The following is a 19,326-nucleotide window of genomic DNA, read 5'->3' as shown; positions in this document are numbered from 1 at the left end:
CACAACAACACAACACCACATCAAACAACATCACATAACAACACAACAACAACACACAACAAACAACACAACAACAACACACAACAAACAACACAACACAACACAACCATATGCAGAACACAACATAACCGATCCATACGCAGATATGTAATACATGTATTCTTGTATTGCAGGGAATAAATATACATTAACAATTACCGAATACCTGACAAACGTAAAATCGTCAAGATATACAAGACGTCAATTTTACAATCAGTAGTGTGCAAACAACATTCTAGGTTTTCGTTTCTTTTCTTTTTATTGCTTGCAAACGCTACCTCTCCTTGAGGTAGAGTAAAGACTACAACATACAACAAAATACAAATATAATGTACATGCAATTGTAAGCGCGATTAGCTACCACGTGGATGGAAGTTCTAACAGTATAATTCAAATTTGACTAGAATTCTTACAATATATGTTCAACAAGTTATAAGTCAGTTCGCAATGTCACAATCCTATTTATGAAATAGTTACCCTATAATGTCTCCAAAGACACCAGAAACAGATTTCTGTCAAACATGTGTTGTTGTTTTTTCATAAGCCGGAAGTAGGTAGTAGTTCGTAAGAGCGGAGCCGGAGGAACTAAAGAGTTCCGGAAAGTCTGACGGCACACTCCCGGCCCATTGCTGTCATAGCAATATATATAAAGTTCAGAGTTCGAACTATAAAGATTAAGACAATAAAATCAATAATTCAACAGTTCAATAGTTCTAAATTCACATACATCAGCACACTTACCATCCAGGCGAAAGTTTAACGCGAGTGAAAATGAGTGATGTCCATTTCGAATAGCAATCTAACATTCAAGTATCAGCAAGAGCGTGAATTATCTATCCACTTAACGTTTACGAAACACTGAACAAGTAAACAAGTTCTGAAACTGGTCTCACAAATGTCGTTGGGTTGTCTTTCCGGATGATCATGACTTCAACCTTTCTGACTAATCCATCGCTGCTTGGAAATGTCTTTACGACACGCCCAATGGGCCACTGTCTCCGATGGACACACGCGTCCTTCAGCAGAATGACATCGTCGGGTTTCAGGTTATCAGACGCGTGTTGCCACTTCTGTCTAACCTGCAGTTGATCCAGGTACTCACGAGAGAACCTCTTCCAGAAGTCATTGGCAAGAACTTGGACTGCGCACCACTGTGCTTTGTACATGTCTTTCAAAGTCAAGTCACCGAAAGGCTCGTGAGGGGTGCCGACCTTTAGGGTAAGCAATGCGGATGGGGTAAGAATACTGGGATGTTCCGGGTCCGACGACACTTGGGCGATAGGTCTGCTGTTGATTATGGCTGCTACCTCGTACATCAGAGTCGACAGAACATCATGGGTGAGGCACTTGTTCTTCGGTTGGAGAAGCATAGAATCGAGGATACGTCTGGCCATCCCGATCATGCGTTCCCAGACTCCTCCCATATGAGAAGAATGGGGGGAGTTGAAGACCCATGTGACTCCGGTCTGATAGAGGTGTTCCTTGATAACGCCATCCTCAACGTTGAAAGCATCGATTTTCAGGTGGTCTGTTGAACCGACGAAGTTGGTTCCGCGGTCGGAATGGAACTGGCACACATCTCCGCGAGTGGAGGTAAATCTGCGCAGTGCGTTGATGAAAGAACTCGAGCTCATGTCCTCCAAGATTTCAATGTGGACTGCTCTTGTAGATAGGCAAGTAAATAAGGCTGCCCAGCGCTTGGAGTTAGCGGCACCTCCTCTTGTGCGTCTAGTTATCACATGCCAGGGTCCAAAGACATCTACACCAACGTAGGTGAATGGCGCAGATGGTGTTATGCGACTAACCGGCAGGTCCGCCATCTTCTGAGTACCCATGGTTCCTCTGAGCTTACGGCAGGTAACGCATACGCGGATGCACGAGGAGACCAGTCCCTTTCCTCCTACAATCCAATAACCGGAGGACCTAACGGCGCCCTCGGTAAGATGTCTGCCCTGATGTTGTACCTTTTGATGACAGTGGCGTACGATGAGAAGACCGACATGGCACCCTTTAGGGATGATGAGTGGATTGGGTTCGACTAACGCGGTCGACTCGGTGATTTTGTTCAACCGGCCTCCAACGCGAAGGAGTCCATCTTCGTCAAGATACGGAGTCAAGGTGAGTATAGGGCTATCGCGAGGAAGAGAATTTCCTGCTTGAAGGCGTTTGATCTCCTTGGAGAAGTGGTTTCTTTGGACATGGATAAGAATGAGTCGTTTCGCCTCTTCCTTAAAGTTCGATTCTTTGTGCTTAGAGCACTGGTGCCAGCCATTGCACGATTTGCGGGGTTGCTTGAATGATCTGGCAAGGTGAATGAGGTAGGAGAAACTTCTGAGAAGTGAATCCCATTCTGAGTATTTCTCGAAGAGAGAAGTAAGGTTAAACGGTTGATTGAGTGTTACAGAACCTTTAGCCACTTGTATCTCCGGTCGGACATCTTTATCAGACTCGGGGTTGACGAGCGGGAATGTTTCCTTTTCATCGGTAGTGATCTCATCGGAGTTCTGGTGAAGAAATTTTGGGCCGTTCAACCAAAGGCTCTTTGACAGCTTGTAAGCCGGGATTGAACGAGTTCCATCGTCCGCTGGGTTGACATTCGTGTTGACATATGTCCACTGCTCCGGTTCAGTAGAGCTTCTTATCTTCTGGACGCGGTTTGCCACATACACATAAAATCTCCTTGTCGAATTACAGATGTAGCCAAGGACTATCTGGCTATCAGTGTACATCCTCACCTTGTCGAAGTCAATACCAAGGTTCGCAATAACGGTGTTCTTCAGTTGTGTGGCAAGTACCGCTGCGCACAGTTCGAGACGGGGAATCGTTTGTCCTCCAGATGGTGCAAGATTGGCCTTTCCAAGCAAGAAAGAAACTTCGATTTTTCCATCCTGAGTGAAGCTACGCATAAAGGCTGCGGCTGCGACAGCTTCTGACGACGCATCGGAGAATACATGTAGCTCCTTTGTCAACGTTCCCGTGACACCAGTTCCGTAGCATCGAGGAATGTTCAAGGCCTCAAGGTCCTTTAAGGAAGACCTCCATTGTAGCCATTCCTTCTCCAGGTTCGAAGGTAAAGGGTCGTCCCAGGAAATGGTGAGATCCATTATGTGCCTGAAGAACATCTTGCCTTTGATCGTGATAGGCGCCAGTAGACCGAGTGGGTCATAAAGACCTCCAATAGACGACAGAACTCCTCTTTTGGTAAATGGCTTCTCTTCGTCTGACACCTTGCATGTGAATGAATCCAAGGTGACGTTCCAGAAGATGCCCAGGCTACGTTGAAGTGGGGCATTATCAGTCAGAGAGCTAAGGTCCTTAAGGTTCTCAGCGAGGTCTTCAGATGGGAAAGACTTCATCAATTCGGGGCTGTTCGAAGAGATTTTGTGTAGACGTAAACGTCCTCCTTCCCATAAGGCTTTCTGGGTCCTCTTTAGGATATCAGTTGCAGATTTCGCATCTGGCAAAGACAAAAGACCGTCGTCTACGTAAAAGTTTTCGCGAACAAAGTCCGAGACATCTTCCCCGTGTTCTTTCTTTACGGAATCAGCCGCCTTGCGTAGACCGTAGGTTGCAATAGCTGGTGATGGGGAGTTTCCGAAAGTGTGGACTTTCATGCGGTACTCGACTATGTCCTCATCGAGGTCGTTATCCTTGTGCCACAAGAATCTGAGTAAGTCCCTGTCATCTTCTTTCACGTAGAAGCAATGGAACATTTGCTGAATGTCGGCCATAAATGCAATGGGTTCCCTGCGGAATCTCATGAGGATAGCAAGAAGGCTGTTCGCAAGGTCGGGTCCTTTCAGAAGCGAGTCATTTAAGGAGACGCCTTGGTATTTGGCTGAAGAATCGAAGACAACCCGAAGAGAATCTGGTTTCTTGGCGTGGTATATGCCAAAGATTGGCAGGTACCATCTTTCTTTGGTAGGATTTGTGTTTGGCGCCAGTTCCGCGTGTCCCTTTTCCAGTATTTTGGCCATGAACTGTACGAAGTGATCTTTCTTTCTGGTGTTCTTTCTAAGGCTGGCGGTTAAGGACTTCGCTCTCTTCATGGCTTCGTTACGATTATTTGGAAGAGCTTGGTGCTGAGGTCGTAAGGGAAGTGGAGCCTCCCAGTGTCCATTTTCGTTCTTCGTCATTTCTTTGTCCATGATATTGAGGAATTGATGGTCCTCTATCGATAGTCCTCTTGAATCATCTTCAATAGTCCTCTCAAAAAGGCAGTTTTCTAACTGGGCTGTTTCCTTCGCTTTGAAGAAGTTGGAACATGGTTTGAAGACAGACGCACGACCGTTGACGAGTAATCTGGTTTTGTTGACGTTAATTACATTTGACCCATGCGTTTCTCCCCCACATGGTTGTCCGATAAGTATCCAACCCAGGCCTAACTTCTGTGCAAATGGGGTGTTCTTGGGGCCTAAGCGTTGATCCAGCACCCGGTGGGCGTCGATCATATCCCTGCCAATAAGAATTGAGATAGGCACATCATCGTGGAGGCATGGAATCTGGCTTGCTATGTCGAGTAAGTGGCTGTAGTGCTCGGCAATATCCGGGATAGGGATTTCTTCTTTGTTGTTGGGTATATCGTTACATTCGATGAGGGAGGGGAGATCCATTTTGGTGTGGCCGTCCACAGATTCGGCCACGTAGCCTCCAGCTCTTCTTCCGGACATTGTGAACGCTCCTGCGCATGACGATAGGGTATACTCGATCTCGGTTCCTTTCTCGCAGAAACAGTCAAAGAACTCTGAAGTGGCGAGAGTCTTATTGCTCTGGTCATCAACTATTGCATAGAAGTATTTGGAGTCTTCAGGTGACGTACGATGGTAAACCTTTATAAGCACTATTTTTGCGCAAGATCTTCCGGAGAATTCTTCACAGTTCACAGTGGTACAATTAGTATGGACTTCCGTAGGACTGGTAGGTTTGGCAGCTGTAGTGGATATGCTGGCAGACATGGCCTCTGTACAATGCAGGGCCGTACAGTGTCTCTTGCTCTGGCACTTCTGACAGGTTACTGATGACTCCGTGCAGTCCTTAGCAATATGTGAGTTAACAGCGCAACATCTGAAGCATATGCCTTTCGTCTTCATAAACTTCTTCCGCTCTTCTATGGGTTTCTTCTGAAAAGCTTTACAGTCGTTAAGGCTATGTGATGTATTGTGAAGAGGACAGAGTACTTCTGCCTTTTGACTGACCTCTGTCTTGTGAACCGTGATGGTTTTCGACTGGTAGGATGTTGGGGGGTTCTTTTTCTTCTCTGGAATAACTGTGGTCTTGTTTTCTGGCTTCATTGAATAATCAAAGCTCGGGTCATTAGCTCTGAAGGCTTGATCGCAAATATAGTCAACAAATGTGGAAAACGGGGGGTATAACACACCTTTCTGCTTCTTATACTTGCTGGCATGTGCTGTCCATTTGTTCTGTAAATAGGTGGGCAGTTTTGCGACGATGGGATTAACTCCAGCTGAAGAGTCATAAAATGCCATGAGGCTCCTATAACTATCCTGTTCCTTGATAGACTGGATCTCTCCCAGGAGGTCCGCTAGTTCGTACAGTCGCTTCGAGTCATTACTTGCTATTTTAGGCATAGCAACGAGTTTCTGCCTGAGGGATAGTTCAACGAGTTCAGGGGCTCCATAACGCTGTTCCAGTCTAGACCATATCTTGGTCAGTGCAAGGTTTGGGTTCGTAGCATTGGCTATACGCAGGCTCTCTGCATGACGTCGTGAATCAGCTCCTAGGTATTTTACTAAGAGGTCGATTTCTTCATCGGCACTAAGGTTCATGTCCTCTGTTATATTTTTAAAGGAGGCCTTCCAGGTTAGGTAGGTTTCTGCTTTGTCATTAAAGCTGGATAGTCGGTGTAACAGAAGATCCTTTTTCATCAAAAACCTGCTGATATCTTTCAGAGTGTTATCTCCGAGCGGTGTCCCATTAACTGGATTACAGTACTCCTGGTACTTTGATGCAGGTGTATGAGGCTCTATAGGATCATTGGAGTTGGGTCCCTTGTCGTTCCTATATACACTACGCTGGTGGTTTTGTTGGGTTTCATTTGGGGTGTCATGATCAGCAAACATATCTGGGGGAGGGATATAACAAGGCGTAAACTCTGGGGCCTGAGGTCGTAGACTTGGTATAGAACGTTCATTGTGAGGAAAGTCATTCAACGAACTTACAGTGGGTACTAGCTTATTTCTGAGGTTTGGATTAGGACGAGGGGTCTGAACATAGTGAAGTGGTGTAGGATTTAACGGCATGTGGTTGTCGAGAAATTGTTCAACTTTATGGTGCGATGAAAGCTCTTCTGAAGGAACGTCAATGCTTGGTGAGGACTGGTTTTCCTGAAAATATTCATCCATTACTCTTAGCTCGGCGGCGGCCTCTGTGTATTCTCTTTCTGTTTTAATTATTTTGAGTTGGGCATGTTTCTCGGCTGCTTCTCTTTCTATTAGGGCCTCTTTCTCGGCGAACTCGAGTCTGACCTTTGCGGCTTCAGCTTTCACCTTTGTACGAAGGTATGTGGAGCTTACGTCTGATCGGTTTGATATCTGTGATCTATGTGATCTGTGTGTTCTTTGAGTGGATTTGTGCGATGAACATATAGATTCTTTATCATTTCGTTGTAGGGGTGTTTCGGGGCATTTCTTTTGTAGGGGTTTGTCCAAATAGGGTTTCAATGACGATTTCTCTTGCAGGATTAACTCCTTTCTGGCTCTCATTGTTTCAAATATATACCTATAGGCACTAAGTTCGCGATAGCTTTCTTCTGTACGAGTTCTTTTCAGGAAGTGCATGAGCTCTGTGGAGAGGGTTTCATATTCTGTAAAACTTTCTTGGATTTTTTCAACGGAGGAAGTGGTGTCGTTGAGAAGGGTGTCGAGGGTACTCCTCATTACCAGAAGGCGTGATATATATCTTTCGAACCTAGTTTTGTATAACTCCTTACCTTCAGTGGTAAGATTTCTGACTCTGGTTTCCGTATTTTCTGTCATCTTTCTGTTTTGTCCTGTTCTGCTGTCTGGGGATTCTGTAGGTCTTTACTGTGCAAACAACATTCTAGGTTTTCGTTTCTTTTCTTTTTATTGCTTGCAAACGCTACCTCTCCTTGAGGTAGAGTAAAGACTACAACATACAACAAAATACAAATATAATGTACATGTAATTGTAAGCGCGATTAGCTACCACGTGGATGGAAGTTCTAACAGTATAATTCAAATTTGACTAGAATTCTTACAATATATGTTCAACAAGTTATAAGTCAGTTCGCAATGTCACAATCCTATTTATGAAATAGTTACCCTATAATGTCTCCAAAGACACCAGAAACAGATTTCTGTCAAACATGTGTTGTTGTTTTTTCATAAGCCGGAAGTAGGTAGTAGTTCGTAAGAGCGGAGCCGGAGGAACTAAAGAGTTCCGGAAAGTCTGACGGCACACAAGTACAAAAGGCTGACATATTAATAAACTGTCTATTGAGAGGTAAACAAAATGCCAGCCACCTAAAGTTGTTATAGTGGAATCATTGTCAACATACACGACATTTTGTCAAATATATCAAATTGAACACGAACATCGCTGGTACCGCATCACATTCGCGATATCCACGTTGTATATCATGTAGCATACACGTGGCTAGCATTTTGTTTACCTCTCAACTACACGTGGCTTTTAAAAAAACGGAAGCGATGGTGATGGTGATTTGCTGCCGTTTACTAAACTAAATGTGTAGTCGGCGGCCATAACAAATGTGTGAAATAAAAGGGTCCAGAAGTATTTCATTATGCAGAGTTGTTTAATTTCACAAATGAGATATAATATGAGGGCAGTGGGGTACATATACCAATGTTTTCCCGGCATTGTATGGACGATGTATTTGAAATTTGCCGCTGACGAAGCGTAGGCCAAATCTTTCATACGATTTCACGTTTTTAAGAGGTACACACTGTATCGCGAGCTGACTATATATTAGGCAAAAAATCACTCTAAAAGCGCACTAAGACGCGCAGTGTTGCGTGTTAATAACTACATAAAAACAAAATTAGTTTTAAGTGGTGTCTTCATTTCACATTAATTACACAAAAAGTTGAGATTTCATTTCATTTCATTTCAATACATATGTATGTTTCACACGACAGGCAGCGATCCATTCAGTTGATTTTATTGCATCGGTTCCATTAAAATATAATTTGAAAACAAAACTTAAAAACTTAAAAATCTTGTAAGTGATAACATTAACTAAACCACAAGTATGTGCGCTGTCTAGAAAGTTTATGCGTTGAAGTCCAGATGTGTAGAACTTTGTACGATAGTCCCTTCATCTTCGACTACTTGAGATTTTACTGTATCTTTACATGTACAGTAGGCAAAAAATATGCCATTTTATTTATGTGTTATTTATGTGCATATCAATTTCATCGTAATGCGTTCTTACTTTCAACTTTTTCAGCGCTGTTTGTTCGTCCATGTGTGCAAATTGTGAACATCATATCATGCGTATCTGCCTGTCCTTCCATCTGTTCGTCAGTCTATCCATTAATTCATGTTTTCGTGTTTGTTTTTTTGTTCGTTTGCTCTTTTCGTTCGATAGTTATTGTTTTTCTTCTTCTTTCGGGCTCTCGTTTGTTCATTACAGATAGTTCGATTTTATACGAAGAAAAAAATATTATAGGAATCGTCTGATCGGTAACATGATTATTTGCTGGATGGAAATCCCGAGTTTTGATCGCGATAAAATCTAGTTATCATTTTTTTTATATTTCATATACCAGTCACAGTATTTAATTCGAAGAGAGCAATATCGATATGCTGGCTAAGATCACGAGTTGATCTTAAACCTCCCAATAACCACTATCCTCGTCATTCTAGTCTTTTCCGATTACCCAATCATATGATATCATTTAAAGTACAGAGAGCATGCATTGATATTTACATAGTGAACAAGCATGCTAAGTGTTACCTCTCAAGGGAGATTTTACTTCCGGTTACACAAGAGTATACACCGTGTGTTACGATACTTCAACCGTCACGTATTATGTGTATCGAGAAGTAAACCGTGTGTAAAGTTTATAGTGATGTTGATTAAATCTCTGTGGGATATATTATTTAATTGCATTAATCGAAAGGAGTCTCAATAAACGATTAATTTTGCCGGAAGAATGCCTGTGAAGTTTAAACAAAAACTGTACAACGTTCGGCGAAGTTAACACCCTTACATGATGTAATCGTGAGCTATGGATATGTTTGAGGGTAATGGCGATGTCGATGAGAAAATTCCTTTCGTCGGGAGGAGGAGAGAGGTGGAGGAGATCAAAGCCTGGCTCCGTGTCGGACGACATCGTCTTGTACAAATCTACGGACCGCCATTCACGGGCAAGCAAAGACTTGCTAAACAGGTGAGTGATACACGTTTTAGGAAGAGTTTGCTTTTTGTTGTGAAGGTTTAAAAACTTTATAATATATGTATGTGGTGTGTCGCGATAACTACAATTCATTCTAATAAACATAAAGTTACCCTGCAATCAGATATATCCTCGCTAAACATAATACATTGATGGTTATAGATAGATATCGCAATCTAGTATTGACGAATGTACCATTTATGATATCTACATATGTATTAAAAGTGTGTATCCAGGTAAGGTGACGGAAACAGAGTGAAGCATGCAGTGCAGAATAACACAGGTCTACATTATTTACATTCTCAAATTCTTTATGCATGGTAAATTTATAATTCTGTTCGTTTCACCAATGCCAGTTGATTCTCATGCCTATTGTTGATACATCTGTGTTAGTTACTATATTGAATGTCCCAGGTCAAAACCAAACTACCATAGCTTGTACTTAACACGTAGTACCACGTGGTGTAGCGGCGCTGATCAGAGTTCGAACTACACCATTCTTGTTCCCAAAGCACCAATGACAAATGTTTATTCAAGGAAGTTAATGATCAACCATGGATACTTATCAAAATACTAAATATATGTCTACAGAAGATCTTTCGTTTAGAGTGGAAAATGCCTAGGGTTATTCTTTCACATCAGATATTCAATATCACCAGTTTCACATTTACACTATCTGTCATCAAGTCAACAAGTCTGCTAACTCGAAGCTTTTTATGTGCGTTGATCCCCTGTTATCTGGGTACACTGGGGAATTATACGACCCTTTAAGCCACTTCCTGTCTTCACGAGCTTCCCCCTCACTTTAAAAGGTAATGTCACCACTGGATCATTAACTAGCTGTCACGACTATCGCTGGTACATCGATTTCTACTTATGTGATATACTGCCGAGGTTTTCGTTGAAGCGTTATTCATCATGAACGTATATATACCTTTGTCCCCAATAAATAAGTGTCACTTTACGTCTATCCCACCTATACACAAGTTGTCGCAAATGTATATCCACCAGGATACGAAAGTTGTTTTATGAGTACAGTATTACATATTCGATGTTTTATTACGTTTTTTCTCTTTAAACATTCTTCTTTCAAACACTTCAGCTCACTGTTGATAATTCAGTGTTAAAGATTAACAAAGACAAGCCGCTATCTGGCACTCTATGCGATATTTACATCTATGAACAACTGTATCTTAATATTACAAAAAAATATCTTTGGCTAGTGAAAACAACGACTGTTGTCTGGATTTCTCTCAAAAATAATGTATACTCATTTTACAAGATATCCAAGGAATCTTTTTTCGGATTCGTAAATCTATTCATAAATGGTTTTCATTACCTACTGTCTTAAGTTTTTAATAAAACGCATGGGTAGGTATAAAAAAAATGTCTAAATGTTATGTGAACATATTCGCTATACAAATTATGTAACAGCTAGCTTTTACTGCAATATACTGTAAAAGACACGGCTCATTAATGTATCAACAACATGTGCATATTGAGATACATGTACATAGCGATCATATTCACGACTCTTTATCTGACGCAAGGGCATATCACGGTTAATTATAGTGATAAGTACAACATACACCATAGGATGGTACACAATCCTCGTGCTTTATGTGGGGTTTATCACTTGCTTAGTGTATGGGATGTACTGCTGCATCATATTACGTCTCAAACGAACGCCCATATCATGATATATGTAGGCGACATTCACAGGTAGGAAAGCACGGAATAAAATAATATATGCAGAGTTTACAACATCACATCTAGGACACATTGGTTTAACGTACATTTGCTGTTCATGTAATTTGTAAAACAAACGTAGCTATGAACTACTAGTCGACTTTCTACAATAACAAATGACTCCCACAAACCGAAATGCAATGATTGTACCATAGGAAACATAAACACATTGTATACAGCTATTCCCATTATCAATACGGGTAACAATGACATGCCATTCGCAAAGAGCATTCCCGGATTCTGAGGGTTCATATCTGTTTAATAAAAAGTGTTAACTGTACTTCATTTTAGGTTAAAGTCATTCAAGGTAATATGCACTGACTGCTCCATACAGTTTGAAGAAACACGACTAATTATGGGACTGTTACGTATATAGCTCATGGAGTTAGATAGTATGTTTGGAAATAAAGTTCAAAGTTTATTACCACTACCACTTTGACTTAAGTCATGGTTCATACTTTTAACTAAACTGCTGTTAAATATAGCCTCATGTAAAACCATCGTAGGTTGAAGGGAGAAAAAGTCAAGGGAAAGTATTGTATTTAGAGTTTCAAACACAACCCGTTCCTCTTAGGTTGCAATCTGTCTAAAATTGACGATATAGTTAATTTTTTATTTTCAATTTTTGTCAATATTTTAGGTGATATCTTCTTCCTTACAGTTCACATTGCCAATAATGAACATATGTTTTAATTTGCAGATACTGAAAGAAATACATCCAGAATGTAGATACAGGCAAATACCTTTGAAGTGCATTGAAATATTGGGCGAGTTCACGAGGAATTGGAACGAATGGCTAGAAGAATTTCTGAGTGCTTTGGGTATTCAAAGTGACGATGATGATGATATCGAACACGGTATAGTAAAACATGTCAAACAGATAGTGACCAAAAACAAATCACTTCGCCTCCTGTTTTTGTTCACAAAGATAGATACCATTTTATCTAAACCCGATCAGCAGGACCAATTCGTTAGATTTTTGTAAAAATCTCATCCGGTATTCAGCAAAAATCTTCTTCTTGGTAACGAGCCAAAAGCGGGTAGTTTTGCCGTCTTCCATATCAGCGCGTGCCACCTTCCTAACCGGGGTATCAGAAACCGAAGGGTGTGTGTTATTTGAAAGTGTAGCGAAACATCACATTCATGGCTCGATGGAACGTGTCTCGGATATTGTTCGCGGGTGTTGGTATCTCCCAGGGTTAGTTAAAGAAGCCGCTATGTTATTGGACCATCCTAATCACGTGGTTAATATTGATGATCTTGTTAAGATCGTTCAGAGTCCAGGATCACTCATGAGAATATTATCCTTTCAAAAGCAAAAGCTTCAACGATTCTTTGAACGAATGTCAGACAGCGCAAAGAAAGGGGCTATGTTGCTAACATTATTCAAGGGATCGTTTTCTAAATCAGCAGCAACGGAAGTCCTTTCGGCGACAGAAAATAAAACAGAAAGTGATGGTGTTTCACTAGTCGAAATGTGCGACCACTCTTTAGTGTCAAGATGCAGCAGTGGCTCTGATAGGTACACAGTGCCAACCTTTCTCCGTGAGTTCCTCGCTGAGAAAATACAGAATATTGCTGACTTTGATCCAGGCCGATTGCAGTTTACGAAGTTCTTCTGCCGAACATTACAGAACGTTGATGAGAAGGTGTATACACACGGTCGTGAAAGGGTTATTGGTCATCTTCATGGCGACTTTGAAAATATTCGCGAGTTAATGCAGCAGACCATGCATTGTACAGAAGACATGTTTCCTCTGCTGATACAGGTATGACACAAGTGTATGCCACATGCATACAGACATTACAATTACTTTGCTGGGACTAACACGGGCTATGTTCTAAAACATGTTGCTGCTTTTGATCAGATAATAGTTCTGATACTATAACAGTGATTTGTATGTGACGTTATATTAAATGCTTATTAGGTTATGACTACATTGCTATGCATAGCATTACATAGCAATGACTAGAACTAAAATGGACTATATGTTATATAACATTTGGATAATTTACTTTGATCAAATACTAGGATGACGTTAGATGAAATGCTTTTCAGATTATGACTATATACTCACTGCTTTTTTATTCAGACTGTCGTATCGGCAGAAGAACTGTTTACGACCTGTTTTCCCAACCAGGAGGTGAAGACCTTTTATGACAGCCTGATGAAGGCAGCTTCAGTATATGGCACTGACAAGGATAGAGCACTCATCCAATGGCTCATAGCACAGAATAGCAATCCTTATGTAAAAGGTTATGACATCTAGATTATGAATATATCTTCTCGTGTCGTTTTGTACTGTATTACTTCATGTGGGTGAACTACGATTTACCTTCCGGTGAGAATGTGTGAGAGTGACGTCTTATTTTGACGTGATAGTTGGTGGGACTGATCGACTTTACCTTTATGCCAATTTGGTATCTCGTAAAACCCTCTTATTGTCAGTCTATTTTGATGTGATAGCATATGAAATAAGAATTTAAATGATTTTATTTTTGGTTCAAAAAATACTCTTAAATGATGTGATAACTTATTATTGATTTCGATTTCTTTTGAAAATATTTCATCAGGTGCCTCACAACAGGTTGATGTATTAGAACTATGCCAGGCCGCTCACAATGTGTTAGAGACTGGCGGACCCTCCTACCACTTAGCGGCCATAAAAGGACTGATGGGGCAAACACACAATAGACGGGGAAACTCTAAACACGCAAAAAGGTCAGAATGCTGGCATCCATATCATTTAATGACAATCATAATCTATATAATAAAATCTGCCTTATCCACAACGATAAGATTATAGTTGTATGTTATAAGTAATTTATGATACAGAATCATTTAATTTAGTAAAGAATAAAGTATATTATGTATGACTTTAGAACCACGTTGGAATTGGACTTTGAACATAGACTATTGAATGAGTTGGTCAAAAAGTTAATATTGAATATCATCAAAACGTTGTGTATTGCTGCAAAAGTGTGCGGGAAATTATAACTTTAAAAAGGTAAATGCATTTTTTTGCAACGCAAAACTCCGTCCGTGCGTGTGTTATACCGATTGCTGTAAGCTTGCAAATATGTAATCAAAAGATTTAGAGCTTAATTAAGGTAACTAACATTGACTCAGCTTAACATTATACACCGTTTCAGGCTGCTGTTGGAGGCTCTTCACATGCTGTCTAGCTTGGAACGTTCAATGACGACCATCCGAAGGGAGGTAACTCTACTCTCCCATCTGGCTATCTCCGAAGTGGTTCTAGGTAAGATTTGATATATTTTGTTCAATAATTATTCTATCTAAACAGCGGTGTTAATTTTCCTGGCTAAATCATTTTCTCTGATTACAACATCTTTGTGGAAACAGTAAAGTCCCTTAAATGTGTTATTTACATTCAGGTAACCATAGCGACTCAGAACTTACCGTTGACCGAGGAATGCTGGTAGCCAACCGTAATACCCCCTATCACCCTGCGATCGCCGTCATGCTGAACACGATGGGCCTTATCTGGGAGAACTGTACGTATGCAAAGCAATTATATTTAAATAAATTAAACGCAGTTGTCTCCCTTTACCTATGACTATAAGTTTTTCAGACTATCTGATAAAACAGATGGTAAATACGCCTTGGATCGCAAAAAAAATGAGATAAATATTAAAAATCACAATCACTCCTGCTAGTGTGCAGACTCTGGACATATGTCTTGCTGTTTTTACACTAGGCAGTCTATAAAAGAACTTCCTAGGCAATTTATAGAACAGTTCTTCTCAGATGGTATGTAGTCCATATACTTAACAAATATTGTTACTATCCGTAACGGCGGATATTATACACAGGGATATAAATTCATGACATCGTCATATTTTCAATATCAGAACAACGGAGGCTGTTCTGATGATCAAGGACAGGGTCAGAATGGTTATAACCTCTCATACTCAGCGATAACATACGTGTTGTAAAGAGATTTTATGTACACAGTGAATTTCAAAGACCGAATGCAAAGGAAAATGACTCCTGGCATTTAATTTATTCATTTACTGATATTGACATAATATAATGATTGAATGGACATCATTTTATTATTTGAGGCCAATTACTTATGAATTTCTCCTCTGCCAAGTGACATGAATAACTGTATTGCGAAATTCTCACTGACGAGCTTTTAAATATGCATAGTCTAGAGAGATGTTGAACGTAGACGTTGAGAGTCAAGTATTCTCCATATAACAGGAGATTTGACAGCTAGCCTAGCATTAAGCTTCGACACAACACCCCTGTAAATGACCCCAAAGGTATGGTTTGCACTTATCATATATTTTATAACGTTCCTGGGTGTTTTGAATCATTATCCGAGAAGTCTCTCAATAACCTCAAGTCACCTGAACTATGCTGCGAGGTTGATATGTCATAAAACGTCATATTCCAGACAAATCATGTCTCTGTTAACGACAGCTTGCTTTCCGTGTATTTCGCCATTTGTTATGGTTGGATTTCGCGGATTCCACTCGCGCTATGTAACAAGCGTTTTGATTGGCTTGAACTCGTCGGGTGATCATCAGCGCAGGCGATAAAAGGAGTGAAATCGGATGGGAAGGAGAAATTATTTGGGCTTCCAAACGAATGGTCGCCTCTTCTGGCCATAAACTTTGGAAAGCATTGAGTCATCTCGCAACCACTGATCTAATATATAGTGGCTCAGGATGTTCGAGATCTTCTCCGTAAAGGGAACTAAACGCTCCAAGGGGAATAACTCTTATAGAGTTAAGTTACAAATTTCTAAGAATATGCGTGTTGTCCGATGGTCCGAAGTATAGATGGAAGCACCTCTGTCTGTGGAAATGCTCAATATTCTAATAATGTATACAGAATCTAGATAATTAATTTAGTGTAAAAGGTTTGTATAACCTCTGTAAATCTCAATGTATCCAGTAACTGTACTTTGATGATTTGTGATTATAATAAATCATAAGTTGATTTGTATTCATGACTTTGTTCTTTTATGGACTAGTGCTAGGCTGGAACCGAAACCTTGTATATTACTTTTACTTGGCGATTGCTGAAATACGCAACACGACGGGAAAAAAAAGTTACATTGTCCACAACAAAACTGTTTCAGATACTGTTTTAGTTATGCAGGTTGATATTTTAATAGATCCAGGTAAGTTTAAATACGTCTTACACGTGTTTTACACAAATAGTCGTCATCAGGAACACTACTACATATTCCAGTTGTATTGAACGACAAAACCACGAGATCCGTATCATACAAGTACACGTACCCATGTTTTAAAGAAATAAAGATTTCACAAACAGGTTTTTGTTTCTTGAAATATGATATTGTTATATGTGAACGTGAACATCACTTAATATCTATTTTAGCTGGGAGGAGCCAATTGTACGCCATGCGGTATTACAAATGGTCACTGTCTGAGAGACGGAGGCATTCCTACTTCAGAGAGGAGAACCTTGTACCAGCTCTCCTAAACGTGTCTCTACAGCTCGTACGGACTGGCAAATGCTGTAGGTATTTACGTTCTTAACGACAATCGATGTGTTATTGCAAAAATTTCCAATAAGCATTGTAATGTCGTATTTGGACGAAACTGGTCATATTTGAGTTGTTTTCTTGGTACAGGTGCAGCACTTGATACGCTCCAGGAAGCCCTCGATATCCGTAAAGAATTCGGCTGGGTGAATCACTTCACGGCAGTCACTCTCTATTACATCGGTGTAGTCCAAATGCAAATGTGAGAACAGTAAAGTATTGCATGTACGCATGTAGGTTTGGCTATGTAGATCTTACTAACAGTCGCATTAAATCGTAAAGAATTCAAATAATTATTGTTAATCATAAAATCTACATATTGTATCAAAAGATACCATTTGGACGAATAGTAGTTTTGGCTAACCAAGAATGACAGATCCAACTTTTATAGCTATCGGTTTAGTCTATATTTACAGTTTAAGTTTAATTCTGGTGTAATTATTGATAATGTAATCTAGCAAATTGAATTGTCTTGTATTTGTACCGCATGACTAAAATCTTAATCCGCTATTTTTTCAGGGGTAACTATCCTGTTGCACTGGAATATAACAACAAAGCTTTTAATATGCTTGAGCTCTGTACACCTGAACATGCCGTAAACATGAAAGTTATCGATGCAATAGCGCACTGCTACTTAGCCATGGGAGACAAGCCTAATGCCAGGAAGTCATTCCAACGCGCCATGGAGAAATACCAGAATGGCAAAACAGATGACGCAGTGAATAAGATTTGTGTACTACGTCATAATTTGTTGTTGGGTAATACTAGTCAAAGACAGAATGCGTTTTCGTATCTACAGAATGAACTGCTGAAAACATCGGACACCAAATTAAATACCGAAGGACAAATTTCGGATTGCAGACGTGTGTTTTCATCATTCAAGGACCAAAGTTGGAATGAATATGCACGTTTATTATTGAGAACTTATTGTTCTTTATGTAAAAATATGTATCGCGTATTTCCCAATTCCGACGGTGTCCAAATACAAACTAATATGGTCTACGGAAACGTGCAATCTCCTCGCCAACCAAGTGAGTCTTGTGATACAGACACTACCGAGACGGACCGAGGGGGAGTAGAGCCCATGTTACAGTCCTCTTCAAAATTAGACAATGGGCAGGGAAAATCTATAATTGATGAAAATATAATTTAAACGGAATCGTTAGACTCGGGAAAATACAGCCCTGTCGAATCTGTCTGATATAAATGACTATGAAAACAGAGAAAGAAAATGCTCTCATTAAAAACATGTTTTTTATGCATCATGATGACACAATTTGTTATAAAGAATAATCTTCCTTACATTTCTTTCACATCAGCCAGCATGTCTGTGCTCTAAGTTAAATTAAGTTGTGTGCCAAGCTTAATCGCAAACGTTCTAAAGGTTGTGTAAGCATTTATATCCAATATTGGTACATGCACTTAGTGTAAATGTCTATGACAACAACATAAACCTGTATAGGTATTTATAAACTTTACTCATATATTTGACGATGGTGATAATAAAACATGCAGGAAACTTTTACATCGACACATTAAGAAATAATTGACAAATTATCTTATCAAGTATAAGAAAAAAATTGTTTTGAGGCCATAAACCGATCATGGTATGTGATAAACAACAATATCCTTGTAAATTATAATATACATAACATTATTATTTATTTCAAGGTAAAATAATTGCTGCACATTCATATATGAAAAATAAATGATTTCAATTTCCATATTACCCGGCCCTACCTCGGTAAAGAATACAGACGTCGGTATTGTCTTTGATCAATTGCACCTGACAATATTCTCCTTAAATAACAAACATGGTGATTGTGAATTGTGTGTAATTGTGAAATGAATGTTGTTGTGGGTTGTTTTTAATAAAACTGTTAACAGTTTATAGAAAAGTGCTAAAGGCCATATATTATATCATTATTTCTTTCATACCTACGGGTGTAATACTGGTTGGTCTAGGGCAACACACTCATGTCGCCTGAGGCTGTATTGTATGACTTAACCATGCAATAAAGCCTCGTGACGTCACGGCGTCAACAAAATCTCTATTTCCTTGGTATAATTTTAACATTTTTTTTTCACAAACTTGACTGGTTTTACTATAAAAGATGCAAACAACGAAATTTTTGTTGAAAATATCACATAATTTTAAACTCGGCAAGCCTCAGGTTTTACTACATTTTGTGACCCTCGGGTAGAATATCCCTATCCTTCATATCCACATATGAAATAGTCTTATATTACATGTTCTACTTTTGAAACCTTGTTTGGTACCGCACATGTGACCATGTATGGGTTTCTCAGTATTTTATCACGTTTCCATTTCCAAGTAGGTCAATTTTCCATTTACAGTTAACTACAGGTATGCTGTAAATATTGTACATGGTAGATGTTCAACAACATGTGAGAAGAGTCTTTGGCTCAAAGTGCAATCGAATGAAGATAAAGTACATTATAATTATAGCATTATTATCCTTATTTTAAGTCATGTGCATTTTTACCTTTGACCTTTGGGCCAAAAAGTGACCAAAGAGATGAGGTCAAGGTGACGCGGACGGAGCTAGTCGACCAGCTTTTCAGCTCCG

The 19,326-nt window shown here is 39.8% G+C and overlaps 2 protein-coding genes across 2 annotated transcripts; one reads left to right on the top strand and one right to left on the bottom strand.

Moving 5' to 3' along the window:
• Nucleotides 1-265: 265 nt before the first annotated feature.
• LOC138320391 (uncharacterized) lies at nt 266-7,472 on the bottom strand. The gene is made up of 2 exons (XM_069263328.1): nt 7,341-7,472; nt 266-7,164 (listed from the first exon to the last, which is right to left on the bottom strand). Exon 2 carries the CDS (start codon nt 7,032-7,034, stop codon nt 888-890), a length of 6,147 nt encoding a protein of 2,048 aa, XP_069119429.1. The 5' UTR covers nt 7,035-7,164; nt 7,341-7,472; the 3' UTR covers nt 266-887.
• Nucleotides 7,473-9,012: 1,540 nt separating this feature from the next.
• LOC138320390 (uncharacterized) lies at nt 9,013-18,642 on the top strand. The gene is given in 10 exon segments (XM_069263327.1): nt 9,013-9,434; nt 11,890-12,165; nt 12,167-12,958; nt 13,283-13,445; nt 13,764-13,911; nt 14,343-14,452; nt 14,589-14,708; nt 16,570-16,710; nt 16,826-16,937; nt 17,255-18,642. Coding segments are annotated over 10 exon segments (2,658 nt in total). The 5' UTR covers nt 9,013-9,272; the 3' UTR covers nt 17,889-18,642.
• Nucleotides 18,643-19,326: the final 684 nt, after the last annotated feature.

The sequence above is a fragment of the Argopecten irradians genome, chromosome 4 (assembly GCF_041381155.1).
Source record: "Argopecten irradians isolate NY chromosome 4, Ai_NY, whole genome shotgun sequence".
In the NCBI taxonomy this organism is placed as follows: Eukaryota; Metazoa; Mollusca; class Bivalvia; order Pectinida; family Pectinidae; genus Argopecten; species Argopecten irradians.
Note: the sequence above shows the minus strand (reverse complement) of the source record. Positions and strands in the feature narration are given on the sequence as shown.